Source organism: Ahaetulla prasina, chromosome 1 (assembly GCF_028640845.1).
Source record: "Ahaetulla prasina isolate Xishuangbanna chromosome 1, ASM2864084v1, whole genome shotgun sequence".
NCBI lineage: Eukaryota > Metazoa > Chordata > Lepidosauria > Squamata > Colubridae > Ahaetulla > Ahaetulla prasina.
Window position 1 is genome coordinate 219,132,978 of NC_080539.1, and position 14,755 is coordinate 219,147,732.

The 14,755-nt window shown below is 39.2% G+C and overlaps 1 protein-coding gene across 3 annotated transcripts in view; it reads left to right on the top strand.

The window, feature by feature from the left end:
* STK39 (serine/threonine kinase 39) overlaps positions 1-14,755 on the top strand; it is a 142,605-nt gene that overhangs the window by 44,920 nt on the left and 82,930 nt on the right. For all 3 annotated transcript variants that reach the window (XM_058191249.1, XM_058191257.1, XM_058191266.1), the window contains exons 2-3: positions 9,736-9,848; positions 11,326-11,434. In XM_058191249.1, the coding sequence (XP_058047232.1) occupies positions 9,736-9,848; positions 11,326-11,434 (222 nt within the window). The remainder of the gene's footprint in view (positions 1-9,735; positions 9,849-11,325; positions 11,435-14,755) is intronic.

Sequence of the window (14,755 nt, forward strand, 5' to 3'; positions counted from 1 at the left end):
GTGCGCATGCGTGGAAGGCGTACGTGTGAGCAAAGAACATGCACGGAAGGTCGAGCATGCTCTCAAGGTGGCACACGCAAGCAAAACGCGAGCGTGCGTGTGTGCTCACATTTGTGAACCGGAAGGTAAGTGAATCCTACCTCTGAGTTGTATTTCCAAATGTTAGTTGTAGCCAACCAAAAGTCTTTCTACTATTGCTTTTGCAATTTTCCCCACTCCCCCTTGCAAAACTCTTCTAGCTTAAAAAAATATTCTTAGGTCTCTTTGCATGCACTTCAGTAATGTGTGAATTATCCTACAGATGTTTAAAATTCACGTGTGAATTATCCTTCAGATGTTCAGTAATACTGAGGTCCGAGACTGAAGGCCATTCCAAAACCTCTGCCTTTTATTCCTGTAAATACATCTTGGTTGATTGGAGTCCAGATTCTTTTCTTGCTAACATATCCAGTCTCTTTTCAGCTTTAGTTTCCTCACTTTCTGTGGGACATCAGCTTCTAATCTAGAATATCCAGTTAGAATATTACGTGCTCCAAAACTGCCACACAATCAAAAAGCATAAAAGTTACTCCTGTATTTAATAGTAGGCAAGCTGTTTCTCTCCCTCCTTCCCTCCCTCCCTCCCTCCCTCTCTCTCTCTCTCTCTCTCAACTTTTTTCAGTCTTTTTTCCCCTTCAGATGTGTTTTGTGTGGTTGGGGCTGAATAATCCAATTTTTGTTGCATCACACCAAAGCACTTTGTTTCAAAATATTTCAGCCTTCTCAAAACTTCCTTTTATACACTTTACACAATATCTGTGATTGGAAGTTTGAGAAAAGATTTTCTTCTAAGAACTCTCCTGTAGCGGTCATAATTTCATAAGCACGTCTCTGGATAGTATAATGTACTGATCTTGGTTGCTCTTTTCCAGTTCTCACTAGTTAAGGGGCAATTCTAGTAGATCATTTTCTTACTTTTCTAGATCTTGCTTTGAGTTTAGGAGTTCCATATTGTATTCATTTCTTAACACTATTTTTCATAGGCAAAATTACTAGTTCGGAGCGTTTTTTTCTATAATTTTCTCCCATTTAGTCTGGATGAATCACTTCCATTTTCAAATGCTCAAACAGCTGTTCAGAGAAATCTCATTCTTTGAAATAAATAAACCAACAGTTATAACCTGAAGGGAGGTTAGAAGAGGCAGAGTGTTCGTGGAATTGTGCTCGCCTGATTAATTGTAGCTTAATGAGTCAGTTATTATTTTTTTTTTTTGAGTCTAACAACTTTACAGGAGAGAAAAAGAAGCATAGCATTTGTTGTGTCTTGCCCGCCCTCAGAGCAGCCGGGGCCTTCTTACCTGCTCCCGAACACGGAGGAATGTATGCCTCCCGGCCCCAGTCGCGGCTCCATGCCCACACAAACTGCAGAAGAAGGAGCATCTCCCGGCCCCAGCCCTGACTCCATGCCCAGGCAAACGGAGCAGCTAGACCCCTCCCCCTCCTCCACAGCAGGTGAGCCTGAGGAGGGTTTACTCCCAACAGCTGCTGATTGGAGTGACCCTCGCATCAGAAGGCTGGATAGGCGGAGGCAACAGAAGGAAGGGAGGGGCAGGCCTTACTGAGTGCTGAGTCATGGAGCCACACCCCATGGCCTATATAAAGGATCTACTTTCTGGCAGTCTCTGAGTCAGGCAAAAGTCAAACTTATCTTGCTGAAGTCACTTACTGGTCTCCTGCCTGCTCTGAGGACTTTGCTAGGACTTTGGGCAGAGCTGCAGAGGCACGCCTGATTCGGATTTCCCTGACCCGGCCGTCAGCGGAGGAGTGGGACACGACAGCATTAAAGGAACTGAAAGAATGTCCAAATCTTTGCCCTTGTCCTACTGGTAGTTTACTGATTGTCTTGTTTAGCAACCTGTAATGCAAGAACGTAACTCTTGCATTTACGGGTGTTGCAGTTGTCACCTGGTCATGAGATTGCCATTTGGGGTGCTTTACAACTGGCACACAATTTACAACTGTTGCAGCATCCCAGAGTCACACAGATCCCCATTTGAGAGTTTCACAACCAGCTTCCAATAAACAGAATTAATGGAGAAGGCCAAAGCGATATCACAACCTGTGGTCACACGATGCCTCACTTAATGACCAGGGTGATTTGCATGGTCACATTAATTTTTGCTTAGAGATTGCGTGGCTTAGTGATTGAGTTTCTGGTGGCACTTATTTATTTATTTATTTATCAAATTTTTATACCACCCTTCTCCCGAAGGACTCAGGGCGGTGTACAGCCTAAATAAAACAATATATATATACAATTAAAATCAAAATTTAAAATAAAGCATATTACAAAAAGGCCAATGTATAAAAATTTAGATTTAAAATTTAAAAAATTTAAAACCCCACAACAATAAAACCCAATTTAAAATGTTAAAAAACCATTATGCCAGTCCAGCTTGAATAAATAAGTATGTTTTTAGCTCACGGCGAAAGGTCCGAAGATCAGGCACTTGGCGTAGGCCAGGGGGAAGTTCATTCCAGAGCGTCGCTGCTCCAACAGAGAAGGCCCTACTCCTGGGGGCCGCCAGCCGACATTGTTTGGCGGACGGCACCCTGAGGAGACCTTCTCTGTGAGAGCGTACCGGTCGGTGGGAGGCATAAGGTAACAGCAGGCGGTCTCGTAAGTACCCGGATCCTAAGCAGTCAGTAAGTGCAAACTACCCTGTATTTATTGTTTCTTACTTTGAATCAGTTAAAAACAGCAACAACTCTGCATATAAATAGTAAGAATGCATCCAACTCTGCCAAAAACATGTTTAATATTTTGCTCTATAAAGGTTGATTTAGCTGTTCTTCCTTTAGGGAATCATTCAACTATAGTAGCCAGTTAGTAGGAGTGCCTAGACCAGGGTGTCAAACCCGTGTCATCACGGCAGTGTCACAAGACGTATCGGGACTTTCCCCCTCTTTGCTAAACCAGGCAGGGGCGGAGCCAGCACGTGACGCATCTAGTCCGTAGGTCGCGAGTTTCACACCCATGGCCTAGACCATGACTGTCGAACCATTTGGTTTGCCATAATGAGGGAAGAGGAATTGTCTTTGGCTGCATATAAAATATATATTACAGCTAATGTATATAAGGAGGTGCAGTGGCTCGTGGCTTAATGATGCTGGAGGTGGTCTTTGCTCTGGCAAACTCCTAGCACTTCGTGGCAGCCTGAGCTCCCATTACATGCTTCAGTTTCTGCCCACTTAGCAGTTCAAAAGCATGTTATATGTGAGTAGAAAAATAGATACCACTTTAGTGGGAAGATGAGTTGGCGCGTCGTAGGCTATTTTTTTGTCCTTCTGGTGTGGAGGTAGCTCGCCCCCGAGATGCAGTATGGATAGCGCATGAGCTTGAACTGAATAGGTTAGCAGTCTTAAGGCAGAAAAATAAATGTTCTGTATTAGCAATCTAGTCTCCTGATTAATGTAACATTGCCATATGGTAGGTAAGTAGGTAAATAAGTAAGTAAGTAAATAAATAAATAAATAAAGTATATAAATTACTAAATAAATAAACAAACATAATATATAAATCACATAATAATGTAAAAGTTCACAATTTTACGGGGCTGCATTACTAGTTGTCTAGGGCCGCATGTGGCCCACAGGTCATTGGGTTGACATGCGTGGACCAAATTTTTGCATGGAAACACATTTATATGAAACCAGATTCTAGATATTAAATAAGTTTGCAATGCCCAACAGATAATAGTGTTCTAGGTGAAATTTTAAATTGGTGTTCTTGAGTAATTTTGTAACACCATTCGATTTCATTTAGAACATAGGAATTTAAACAATTATCGGTGCTGTTAGTTCTTATGGAATGCATACAAGTGGAGTATATATTGAAGAGGAATTGCAGCACTTGATAATAATGAGGCCTGAGTGGACATCTCATCTTGTAAGAAGAAGCAGGGAAGAAGGGAATTTGGTCATTGCTTTGCATCATTAGCTTGGGTTGTAAATTCAGATTTAACACTTGATGTCTGGCATTAAATTAATGACCAAATTAGCAAAAACAAAAAAGCTATGGGATTCTGTAATTATACTAGAGTCTTGAGCAGCAAGCTCCTAATTGAGATAATGATCTATAGCAATATTTTTCATACTTGGAACTTTAAAATCTGTGTACTTCAATTCTCAGAATTCCTACCAGCATTCCTGCCAGAAATTCCCCATCCAGGAATCCTGGGAGGTTGCATACATCTTGTATCTTTGGAATTGCCAAATTTGGAAAACACTAAACTGTACCTTTGTTCACATATGCATGAGAGTAGCATTTATGCACGAATATGCAAAAGTTACCATATTATTAGAATTTTTGTAGATATTTGATTACTATTCCAGATTAGAATAAGAAAGTAGCACATGATAAAGATTAAGAATAAAAATTATTTTGCCACAAATGTTTAACATGGCTGGCAAAAATGGATACACTTAATATTTTCCATTTCATATAGCAGTGATTCTCAATCTTTTCTTTACCGCTTAATTCAAGATTTGCCTCATAACATTTCTTCAAACCTTCGCAGACCCTCTGTGTTGAAATTGCCACCCCCGCCGAGGGGTCGGCGCACCTCAGATTCAGAACCACTGCCCTATTAGATTGGTTAGCTGGTCCCAATAATGTGAAAGTTATTAGATTTTAATAATTTTAGTAATTAGTATTATTAAAGAGCCAATTTGGTCTAGTGGCTAAGGCACCAGGCTAAAATGCAGAAGAAAGCCAGCTGGATGACTGGGCCAGTCACTCTCTCTCAGCCCATCCCACCCCACAGCGTTGTTGACGTGGGGAAAATAGGAGGAGGAAGATGTGTTAAATATGTTTGTCAGCTTGAGTTAGTTGTAAAAATAATAAAGATGGGATAGTTACAAATGAATAAATAAACAAAAAGCCCATTGTTGTTTTTCACAAGAGAGATTTAATTTTTAGCTTCTTACCAGGTACCCCTTCCTTTACTGCATTTCCAAACAAATTTGCAAATTTGCCTTCTGACATCCAGTTTGGCTTTAAGAACATAATGCCCTGTTTTTAGAATTTTAGTTTTAAATTCTAAACGATTATTGCTGTTATATATTAGCAAATAAGCTTGATTGCACTTCTAAAGTTGCCCAGGTAAATAGAAAGCCAGAATCCCTTTATAAAAGGACAGAAAAATATTTGTAATAAATGTTGGCACAATACTGCTTTCTAGCTTGCTTTTTTCATTGTAACAAGACATATCTTAATAATTTGAATCACAAGTATCTTTTTTTCTTTGTTTTAGTGAATGCTGGGGGAATAGCTAGATGGCCATACTGGAGTTCTCAATATAAAGCAATTAATTTTATGATCTGTTTGGACCCCGATCCAGTTGCCCATTTCTTGATCAAATGGTCACACATGTACAATTTTCTAAATGTGCTGTGATTCAAACAGTTGAATCAAACATTAATTAGCATTAATTAGTTATTTCTCCATTGCTATTTTAAACACTATTTACTTAAAAATGTATGTAGCTACACAATGTGAAAATTCACATAAAAATAGCAATCCATAATTAAAACACAAAATGCCAGACTAAAAAAAGCGACAGAAAGCAAGAACAGAGTCAACAAATTAATCAACAATAAAACCAAAGACTTATGTATAAATGGCAGTGAAATACCATAGAGTGGAAGAAGAAATCTTAGGGAAGAAAGTCTCAAATACAAGTGCCATCACAGATTAGCTCATTATAATATGCATTATACTCAACTTATTCAAAAGTTGACGGGGAATTCTAGAAGTTTATGGCCTAACCAATATCAAGCTAATTTAATTTGGATGGTATGCTTTCATTATGGATTGGACACATAGCTTTGAAGCAATTTCCCTTTGTCTTGGGCCTTTCTACATATCATGCAATGCATCAAATTTGCCTTAATGTAGATTTGTTGAATAAGACGTAATTGTCAAGTTTGCATCAAACTATGTACTCAACTTCTATGTTTGCTCTATAATGAAAAAAAAATTGCAGCAGGATTGTTCTGATATTATAGTTCAGGTTCTGATATTCATGTCCACTTGCTAGGATGGACCAGTTTTCCTTGTGAGTCTTCCTTGAACTTCTTGACAACTTTCATCTGAAATGTTTTCTTAATCCATTTATGCTGAGGTGTTCCACTTCTTGTCTAGGATTTACTGGTAGGTCTTCTACCAGGAAAAATTTTGAACGTTTATTTTCTATTTTTGTTATTACCCATCTTGAGTGCCCTGTATCAAAGAAATAATATCAATCGTATTTATTTACTTACTTAATTACTTACTTAGGAAATTTATTTGACACCCATCTTGTATCCAATGACTCTGGGATGGCTAACAACATTAAAATATTGAAAACATTAAAATCATCCATCGTGAAAAACAACAGATTAAAGAAATGTATAAATGCATAAAAATAAATAATACACTAAATTGGTTGGTAATTATTTTATACTTCCTAAATCCATGGAAGGAGAGCAGCAACAAGTGTTTCCAAGCACCGTTGTCTGTTTTCGTTTAATTTTTTAAAAGTAATTATTGGGGAGAAAAATGGTACAATTAATTAGTGCGTCAAAGCACTTGTCCCCATGTTGAGATATTGGCTTAGCGTATGATTATTAGCAATCTTAATTGAGTAGATATTATGAGCTGCAATCTTTGTCTTTGAACCATGGCAGGATGCATATTGCATACAGAACATCCTATTTCTAAATTAGTTAGCAAACATCAATTAAAACACGGACAATAGTTTCCAGTCATGAGGTTATGTCAGTTCTGTTGATTGATTGAAGCCAAGAGGGCCCTATTGTTTTGCTCCAAGCACACAACTGAGTTTTCATTGTAAAGCTTGTTAACAAAAGGCTTTTTATGTGCATGTTGTGTTTGTTTAGGACTTCCAAGATGGACAAGCAGAGCAGAAGCCACTGTCTGAGAAGATCAGTTGTAGTATTTCACACAAGTATTTCTGTTCATGGAATTGTTTTTTGTGCAGGAAGACTAAGTGTTGTTTGTCATTTTAAAGCTTGGGTTAATCAGAACTAGAGATGAGAATGGTCAGGTGCTTTTAAAATATTTCTGTGTGCTTTTACACTATGCAATTTGCTATGTGGAGTGTTAGCTTCTAAGACAAGCTTTATTGGAGAGCACTGTTCTGCAAATTATGGCTTCTTGATATTTTTTCCTAAGTTTGGGAAACGTATACGATCGTATCAATCCACAGTTGCTCTATTTTCTCTTTGAAAGCACTTGCAACTTTCCAGGAACCCATGTTCTCACTGTCAGAAATTTTCTCCTTATTTCTAGGTTGAATCTCTCCTTGATCAGTTTCCATCCATTATCCCTTGTCTGGCCTTCAGGTGCCTTGGAAAATAGGTTGACTCCCCCCCCCCCTTCTCTATGGCAGCCCCTCAAATATTGGAACACTGTTATCATGTCTCCCCTAGTCCTTCCCCTTCATTAATAACCTAAGTCATTAGCTTCTGATAACTTGTTTTTGTTTTGTGATCCATAATGCCCATCAGGGTGTCCATTTTATAAAAGCATGTGCAATCTGTTTTAACATTTCAAAAATGCCTAGCAGCCCCCCCCCCTAAGGTTATTTACCCCTGCGTTTCTTTATTTCCAAAGCAGGCAGTCAAACAACAGAGATAGAATTTATAAAAAAAAAAAAAAAAACAGAGATAGAAAATGATTTTTTGCAAGTAAACTAGTAATATAATGGCTCATTCATCCTTAGAATTTGAAATATTCTAAGAAATTTGACCTCATTATTATTCCCACCCACTGAGAAGAAAAATGGATTTATGGCAGAACACTGAAAGGGTATGGAAGAATAATTTGGTCCAACCAACTTATATTCAAAATGCTTCAATATTAAACATTTATTCCTTTTGTCGTTTGCTATACTTTACTGGAGAATTGAATTAGCAAGAGGAGTCATTTTCTTGACTTTATCTGATTTCTGTCCCTGATTGGACTCTCTCGACTGTAGTTACAATACACCATACCCAAATGATTGCGGACAAAAGTTCAGTGAATAAAGGAGACCTTGTAGGAAAATCACTTTAGATTTGAAGTCCATTTGAGGTCATAGTTAAGCAAATGGTTCTTTTGTTTATCTGAAGGGCTGCTGAGAACAATCAACCAATGGAACAGCTTGCCTTCGGAAGTTGTGGGAGTTTCCATCACTGGAGGCTTTCAAGAAGAGATTGGACTGCCATTTGTCAGAAATGGTGTAGGGTCTCCTGCTTGGGCGGGGGGCGGGGGGTTGGATTAGATGACCTACAAGGTTCCTTCCAATTCTGTTAATCTGTAATCTAATCTATAAGGTTGCTTCCTTTCAGCCCTTAAGAATGGCATCTACCACATCTTGTCTTTATCCTTTTATTTCTATGTGGGTGGACTTTTTCCAAATATACTGCAGTGTTTTGCCATTTTTATTTCCTAAGGTTGTCTGTCCAGCCCAGAAATAACCACAAAGAAATAACCTTGTAAATAACCACAATGGTGTAAGCTGCTCTGATTTTCAGCATGGCTGCTTCCCATTTAATGTTTTCATTATTTTGGGTGGCAACTATCCTGTTTGGAAAAAAAAAATACCACTATACCTGTTCCAAATAAAAGTACTGTAGGCATACACAAACGCATTAAAAACTAACAGCCAAGCTTTCAGTAACACATATTTACACACAATTCTAGTATTTGCAGTGCAATCTTTTCATATGTTTTAATTTATTCCAAAGTCCAGAGCAGGTAAATCATTCATATTGAGTAGTATTAAGCTTCACCTTTGTTCTTTGTCAGACCTGGTCATCTCTTGGCTGTGTGCTGCCTCTCACATCCCTGATTTCTTTTTTGAGGCGTTCAAAATCAAAACCATGCTGTGGGAAATATACTGTCCTAATTTTTGCACCGTCCAGTGACAAACAAAATACGTATGCCATACCTCTTGCAGCCTTAATGCTTCCTATTTTATGAATTCTCCACAAGTGCATATGTTGACCGCCGCAGGGAGATCACAGCCTACAATATTTCTGAGTTTTATAAATACGGTAATATTGAGAAATAAATGATGTTTCAGATAGCACAACCATTCACAGCAATAAAGAAATTCTTCAGAAGCAGTCTGGTCTAATAAAGAAGACGCTTGGCAGAAGTTGACCATAATATTCCAAAATAAGCTGGAATGTAATGAGCAATCAGAAATGGTCCTCAAGGAGTCAGTTACTATACAACTTATAGAAAGGATGTATACTCTTGAATTTGGAAGCTGCCTTGGCCTATATGGCAATGCCTTGGGTTATTGTTCAGCAAGTTAGGATTAGGGTTTATCGGAGGTACGATAAAAGCTAAATTTGGGTTTGTTTCTGTTTAATTACAGTAAGTTAATATAATTAATAAAGTGTTTTCCTGTGTACAACATTCAACATTTTTTGCTTTCTGTTTAATTTGCATTACTGTTTTGGGGAAACTCTGAGGTTGCATTTAATTTTTTGGAATGGGGCGAGAGCCCATTGGGCACGTACATGCAATCTTCCTTGTAGGTATGATTTGGAGTGCAATGCGAAGGCTGACTGACAAACTCTTTCTTAGGCTGGTCTTAGTAGAGATGTGCTGCTGAGAAAGCCCCAGGTTGTTCTTTTAAAGAAGACAGGTTGAAAATAGCTGTGCAAAACTTAATCCATTGTTTCTTTTTTCTCTTTCAGGCAGTGGTGCTACCGCCGTAGTCCAAGCAGCGCTATGCAAACCCAGGCAGGAACGCGTAGCAATAAAAAGAATCAATTTGGAAAAATGCCAGACCAGTATGGATGAATTGCTTGTAAGTAGAATGAGTATAATAAATGAATGAATGAATGAATGAATGAATGAATGAATGAATGAACGAACAATAAATAAATAAGCAAGCTGATTCATCAACCTTTTAAGAGTTCCTCAGTATCTTATAAACAGTACTTGTTGTACCTGAACTGGGAACATTAATTATAGTAAACTGCTGTGAATAATCAATGTGGATTTTTATGGCCTATTATATCTACATTTTATTGTAGCTATGGTACAAGTAGGCTTCAACTTATGATCATTCGTTTAACAACTGTTGAGAGTTACAACACTGCTGAAGATAGTAACTTTTACAGGTAATCCTTGATTTACAACAGTTCACTTAGTGGACCATTTGAAGTTAGAATAGCACTGGAAAAAATGATTGATTATTGTTTTTTTCACACTTAACCACTGTTGCAACATCCCCAAGGTCACATGGTCAAAATTCAAACAATTGGCAACTGACTCATATTTATGATAGTTGCAGTGTCCTGGGGGGTCATGTGATTAGTGTTTGGGACCTTCTGACAAGCAAAAGTCAGATTCATTTAACAGCTTAACACTGCAGTGATTCACTTAATATCACTTGCATCACACTGGGTTTTTCTTTTGTGTTCAGAAGAGACACATTTTTAAAATTCTGCTTCAGAACTGTGGGAAGATCTTACAAGGACACACCAGGCTGTGCTGTGTTGAAAGCTTATATTCACACATTGATCTTAAAGATGAAGGGACTTTGGTTGAATGAAACATGACTTACAAAATCATCACTCAAGCCATTACTGCTACGTTTATCTTAATGATATTTTTTCTTATTTTGCATTGGATAAATACAGTGTCAAAGAAATTTTAATCTTACTAAACAAAGAGATGGAGTAGTCTATTAAGGCAAGAAGAAAATCATTGTGATATTTAAAAATGCAGATGTTCTGAGTTATATTTTTATCTATAATATGCGTGTGTGTGTGTATGTGTGTTTGTATATGTGTTTGTATATATGTGTGTATATACACACATTAATTCTAGTGTGTTATTATTTAGATATAACAAATATCATTTCCTCTGAAATATTTAGAATATATTGGTAATATTACAGTGACTCAAACCAAAAGATTCAAGTATCAGTTCATAAGCATTATTAACAAATCATATTTTGGATGATCAAAATGTTTTATTTGACTTGAGCAGAAAAAAAGCTGCATTTTTCTTAAAAAATAAGTTGGAATTTTAGTTAACTCATCAAACTGCCAGAGATGATGGAAATTGCAACTTAGCATCTCGGAAGGACTTTCCTTGAGAGATGTTCAGTTTAGTTGCATTACTTTTCTCTAAAATTTCCAAGCACAATGTTCTTAAATGATGAATATACATTTCCTAATCTCATCCACTGTATTTATTTCCTGACGGCAAATAGCTAAGATAACCTTACATTTTTCCTTGCAAGACTACTATGTCATATTTTGCCTTCTTTACAGAAAGAAATCCAAGCCATGAGTCAATGCAGCCATCCCAATGTAGTTACGTATTATACATCTTTTGTGGTCAAGGATGAGCTTTGGTTGGTTATGAAACTACTAAGTGGAGGTGAGTCTTCAGACTGTAAATATGAAAATGCAGTCCTATGTTGGAACGACCTTTTCTGATCAGCCGGGGTGTTTTTCAAACAAAGTGTTAGATGGGTCATTTTATTTACAAGTAGTTAATATCTGTAGGAGAGGCAATTTGGTAATAGGCATCAGGCTAGAAACTAGGAGACTGTGAGTTCTAGTTCCGCCTGGGGCACATAGTCAGCTAGGTGTTGCTCTGACCCAGCACCCCAAATTCAACAAACCCTCTGTATTTAAATCAATGGTTTCTTTATTAGGAGTGCCAGCAGCCCCGGCAAAAAAGTTTCTCTCTCACCGCAGGCTAACAAGTCCGACCAGCTGGGAGATGAGTAGTTGTCTGCCACATCTATTCATCTCCGCCCCGTGCCTTTTATCCCCAGAGCTAGGGTGGGGCTTTGCTAGCAGCAGTGGCTTTTCCTTCCCAAGGATTGACCCACGGACTTCCATTGCACTTCTCTGCCTTCTGTGCATCCGTGCGTCAGACTGGACCCAGCTGTTCCTCCTCTTCCTCATCAGCTACCTCCAGACCTAGGAGCTGTTGACTTTCCATCTGAGGGCTGAGGGACAGCCTAGGCTCCGCCTCTCTCTCTCTCTCTCTCTCTCTCTCTCTCTCTCTCTCACTCTCACTCTCACTCTCACTCTCACTCTCACTCACTGACTCTCTCTCCCCTCTCCCTCTCTTCTTCCCCTCGGAACTCTAGATTGCCTTGATGCTGACCCTGACTCCCACGCCGCCGCCTCCTCCTCCTCTGAGTCGGCTGTTGGAGGGGCTGGTGGCTGACAGGCCATATCATACTGCCATAACATTCCACAGTTGTGTGATTGCTATTTGTGGCTTCTCACAAGCAGAGCCGATAAAGAAGCTGGTAGTAAAATTGCAAATCATGATCGTGGGATGTCTCACCTAAGAACCCCAGCTGATCTGCTTAACAGACAGTGAACTGACATAAGTCTGATAGGCTTACATGATGTTTCACTTAAATCCACAGCGATGGAGTTGCCGCTCTCATTTGTGGTGATTTAATGAGGACTACCTGAATTGATCTTCAATCGATGGCAAATAAAACTGAGGATTTTAATTGATTTTTTTTTTCTTTCATCCCAGCTTTCTGGCCAGGGGGAACATTTTGTAGGTGTGAAAAATTCTGAAGAAATTACTTGTGACACATTCTAGGACATTGATGGCGAACCTTTTAGACACCGAGTGCCCAAACTGCATGCACATGCCCAAACTGAAAGAGGCATGCACACGCAAAACATGCACGACCATGCAGACATGCATGCGTGGACATGCGTGCATGTACAGCAGAGACCAGAACACCAGCTGGCTGGTGGGAGGTGGGGCATCCCAACACTGGCAATGTGGCAAAAGCTGAGATCTTTTTCTTTCGTAAGCTTTTGTTTCATCATTTGTAGGGAAACTCACGAAACGCCACGGAGATCTGACCGGGGGCAATGGTGTGTGTTCCAGCAGAAAGGGCTCTGCGCGTCACCTCTGGCACGCGTGCCATAGGTTCGCCGTCATGCTTCTAGGACTTAATTTAAAAAAAACTTTAGAGGACAGTTTCCATGACTATGAATGGCTAACTATTGGTGGTCAAGAGAGACATAGGGGGGTGGATACTTCAGTAGTGCACAAGGTGTTTCTGATGATGATCTATTGGTGGAAGCTGAGACAACTTATGTGCGTGGGTAGGCTAGAAGTAGGAATGTTTCTAGTCATCAAGATTAGAGGTTGGAAAGAACTATGGAAGTGTGCCAGCTAGGACTGTGGACAGATACCTATATGCTTGACCATGATTTGGCCCACCATTCATGGAAAATACTTCTTCTGGGAAGCAAAGGATTTTGATGTTGGTTGAGTCATAGTTTGACCTACCACAGCCCTATGTGTCCCACCTATGGAAAAAGAGGAAAACTGACGCAGGGTAGCTGATTCTGCAGGGAGTGAAAGTCCCAGTGTCAGGGTTCCAAGTAACATACCCATAGCAAACAAAACTCTGAGGTAGGCAATTTCCTCAAAGAATAGGTTTATTGGGTATGTCATATTGCCACAGGCTGGTGAAAACCTACTCTGATTATTCCCACAGTTCTCACCTAATTAAAAGTAAACATTTATCACTTTCTCAAAACAATCAGTCACGTGGTCCAATCAGGATACTGTCCAGTTGCTAGGTGACTTCAGTCCCCTCCTTCCAAACACCTGCAGGAATGTCCTTGCTTCCCAAGGGAAGTATTTTGTTTTGACTACAACAATCCAACTATCTCTATTCCCCTCTCCCTATCCCTCTTCTCCAATGTGTCAACACTGAAGTCTCAAAATGGCCTCAGTCAGGCCAGCTTCAGGGTTGACACCCAGAGTGCATATGTGCAGGCATCCACAACCCACGACAACTTCCCGAGAAGGAAACGAGAAGACAACTCTGAGGGAGAGTTGTTGAAAATTCTCTGTCTTCTAGAACCAAATCCAGAGGCTGGGGCTGGCTAGAGGGGGTGGTGAGATGGTGATGGAAACACATGCCAAGTCATAGTGCAGAAATTGGTGGAACGTGAGAAGAACCTGAGAGCCAAGGTGTATCGATTTTGTTTTAGACTGCTGAGTCTGACTCATGACCGTCCTGAGTCTGGTATGCTTCAGCATTTTTTTTTTAATTGATCGCTCATCAGACTTGCAGACGATTTAAAACGGGGTTAATTAATGTGAAATTCAAAGCAATTTTGGTAGGTTAAAACCATAGAAATGAAATTCAATTGATAAAAAAGGCTGACAAATAATAGAGTGAAATATAAAAATTACGAACAGTAAGATCTCCACTTAGGAAATAGATAGCAAATGCACTGTTACGGGAGATGCTAGCTTGGTAATAGTAAAGGTGAAAAAAAAGTTTTCATGTGGTTCATTGCAAGCGGAATATGAGTCAGCAATGTGATGTAGCTGCAAAAAGGCATTTGCCCTATTAGGCTGTATCAGTAGCTTCCAATTCAGAAAATAATCATTGAGGGAAGCAAAATACATGCGAAAAAGGATAAGAAAGATGATAATCAGAAATGCAACTAAATCTTATGAAAAGAGACACTGGCAAGGGGATGCTTAACTTGAGAAGAGAAAAATAAGGAGGATATGATAACATTTTTCAAGTACCTGAAGGGATGTCATGTAAAAAAAGAGGGTTGGGTTTTTTTTAAAAAAATCCTCTCCAAAAGCAGAACAAGTTGCAGGAAGACAAATTCTGACAGAATGTTAGAACAAACTTTATGGTGCTCCTACTTTCATTGAATATGTTTATGTGGATCCTGG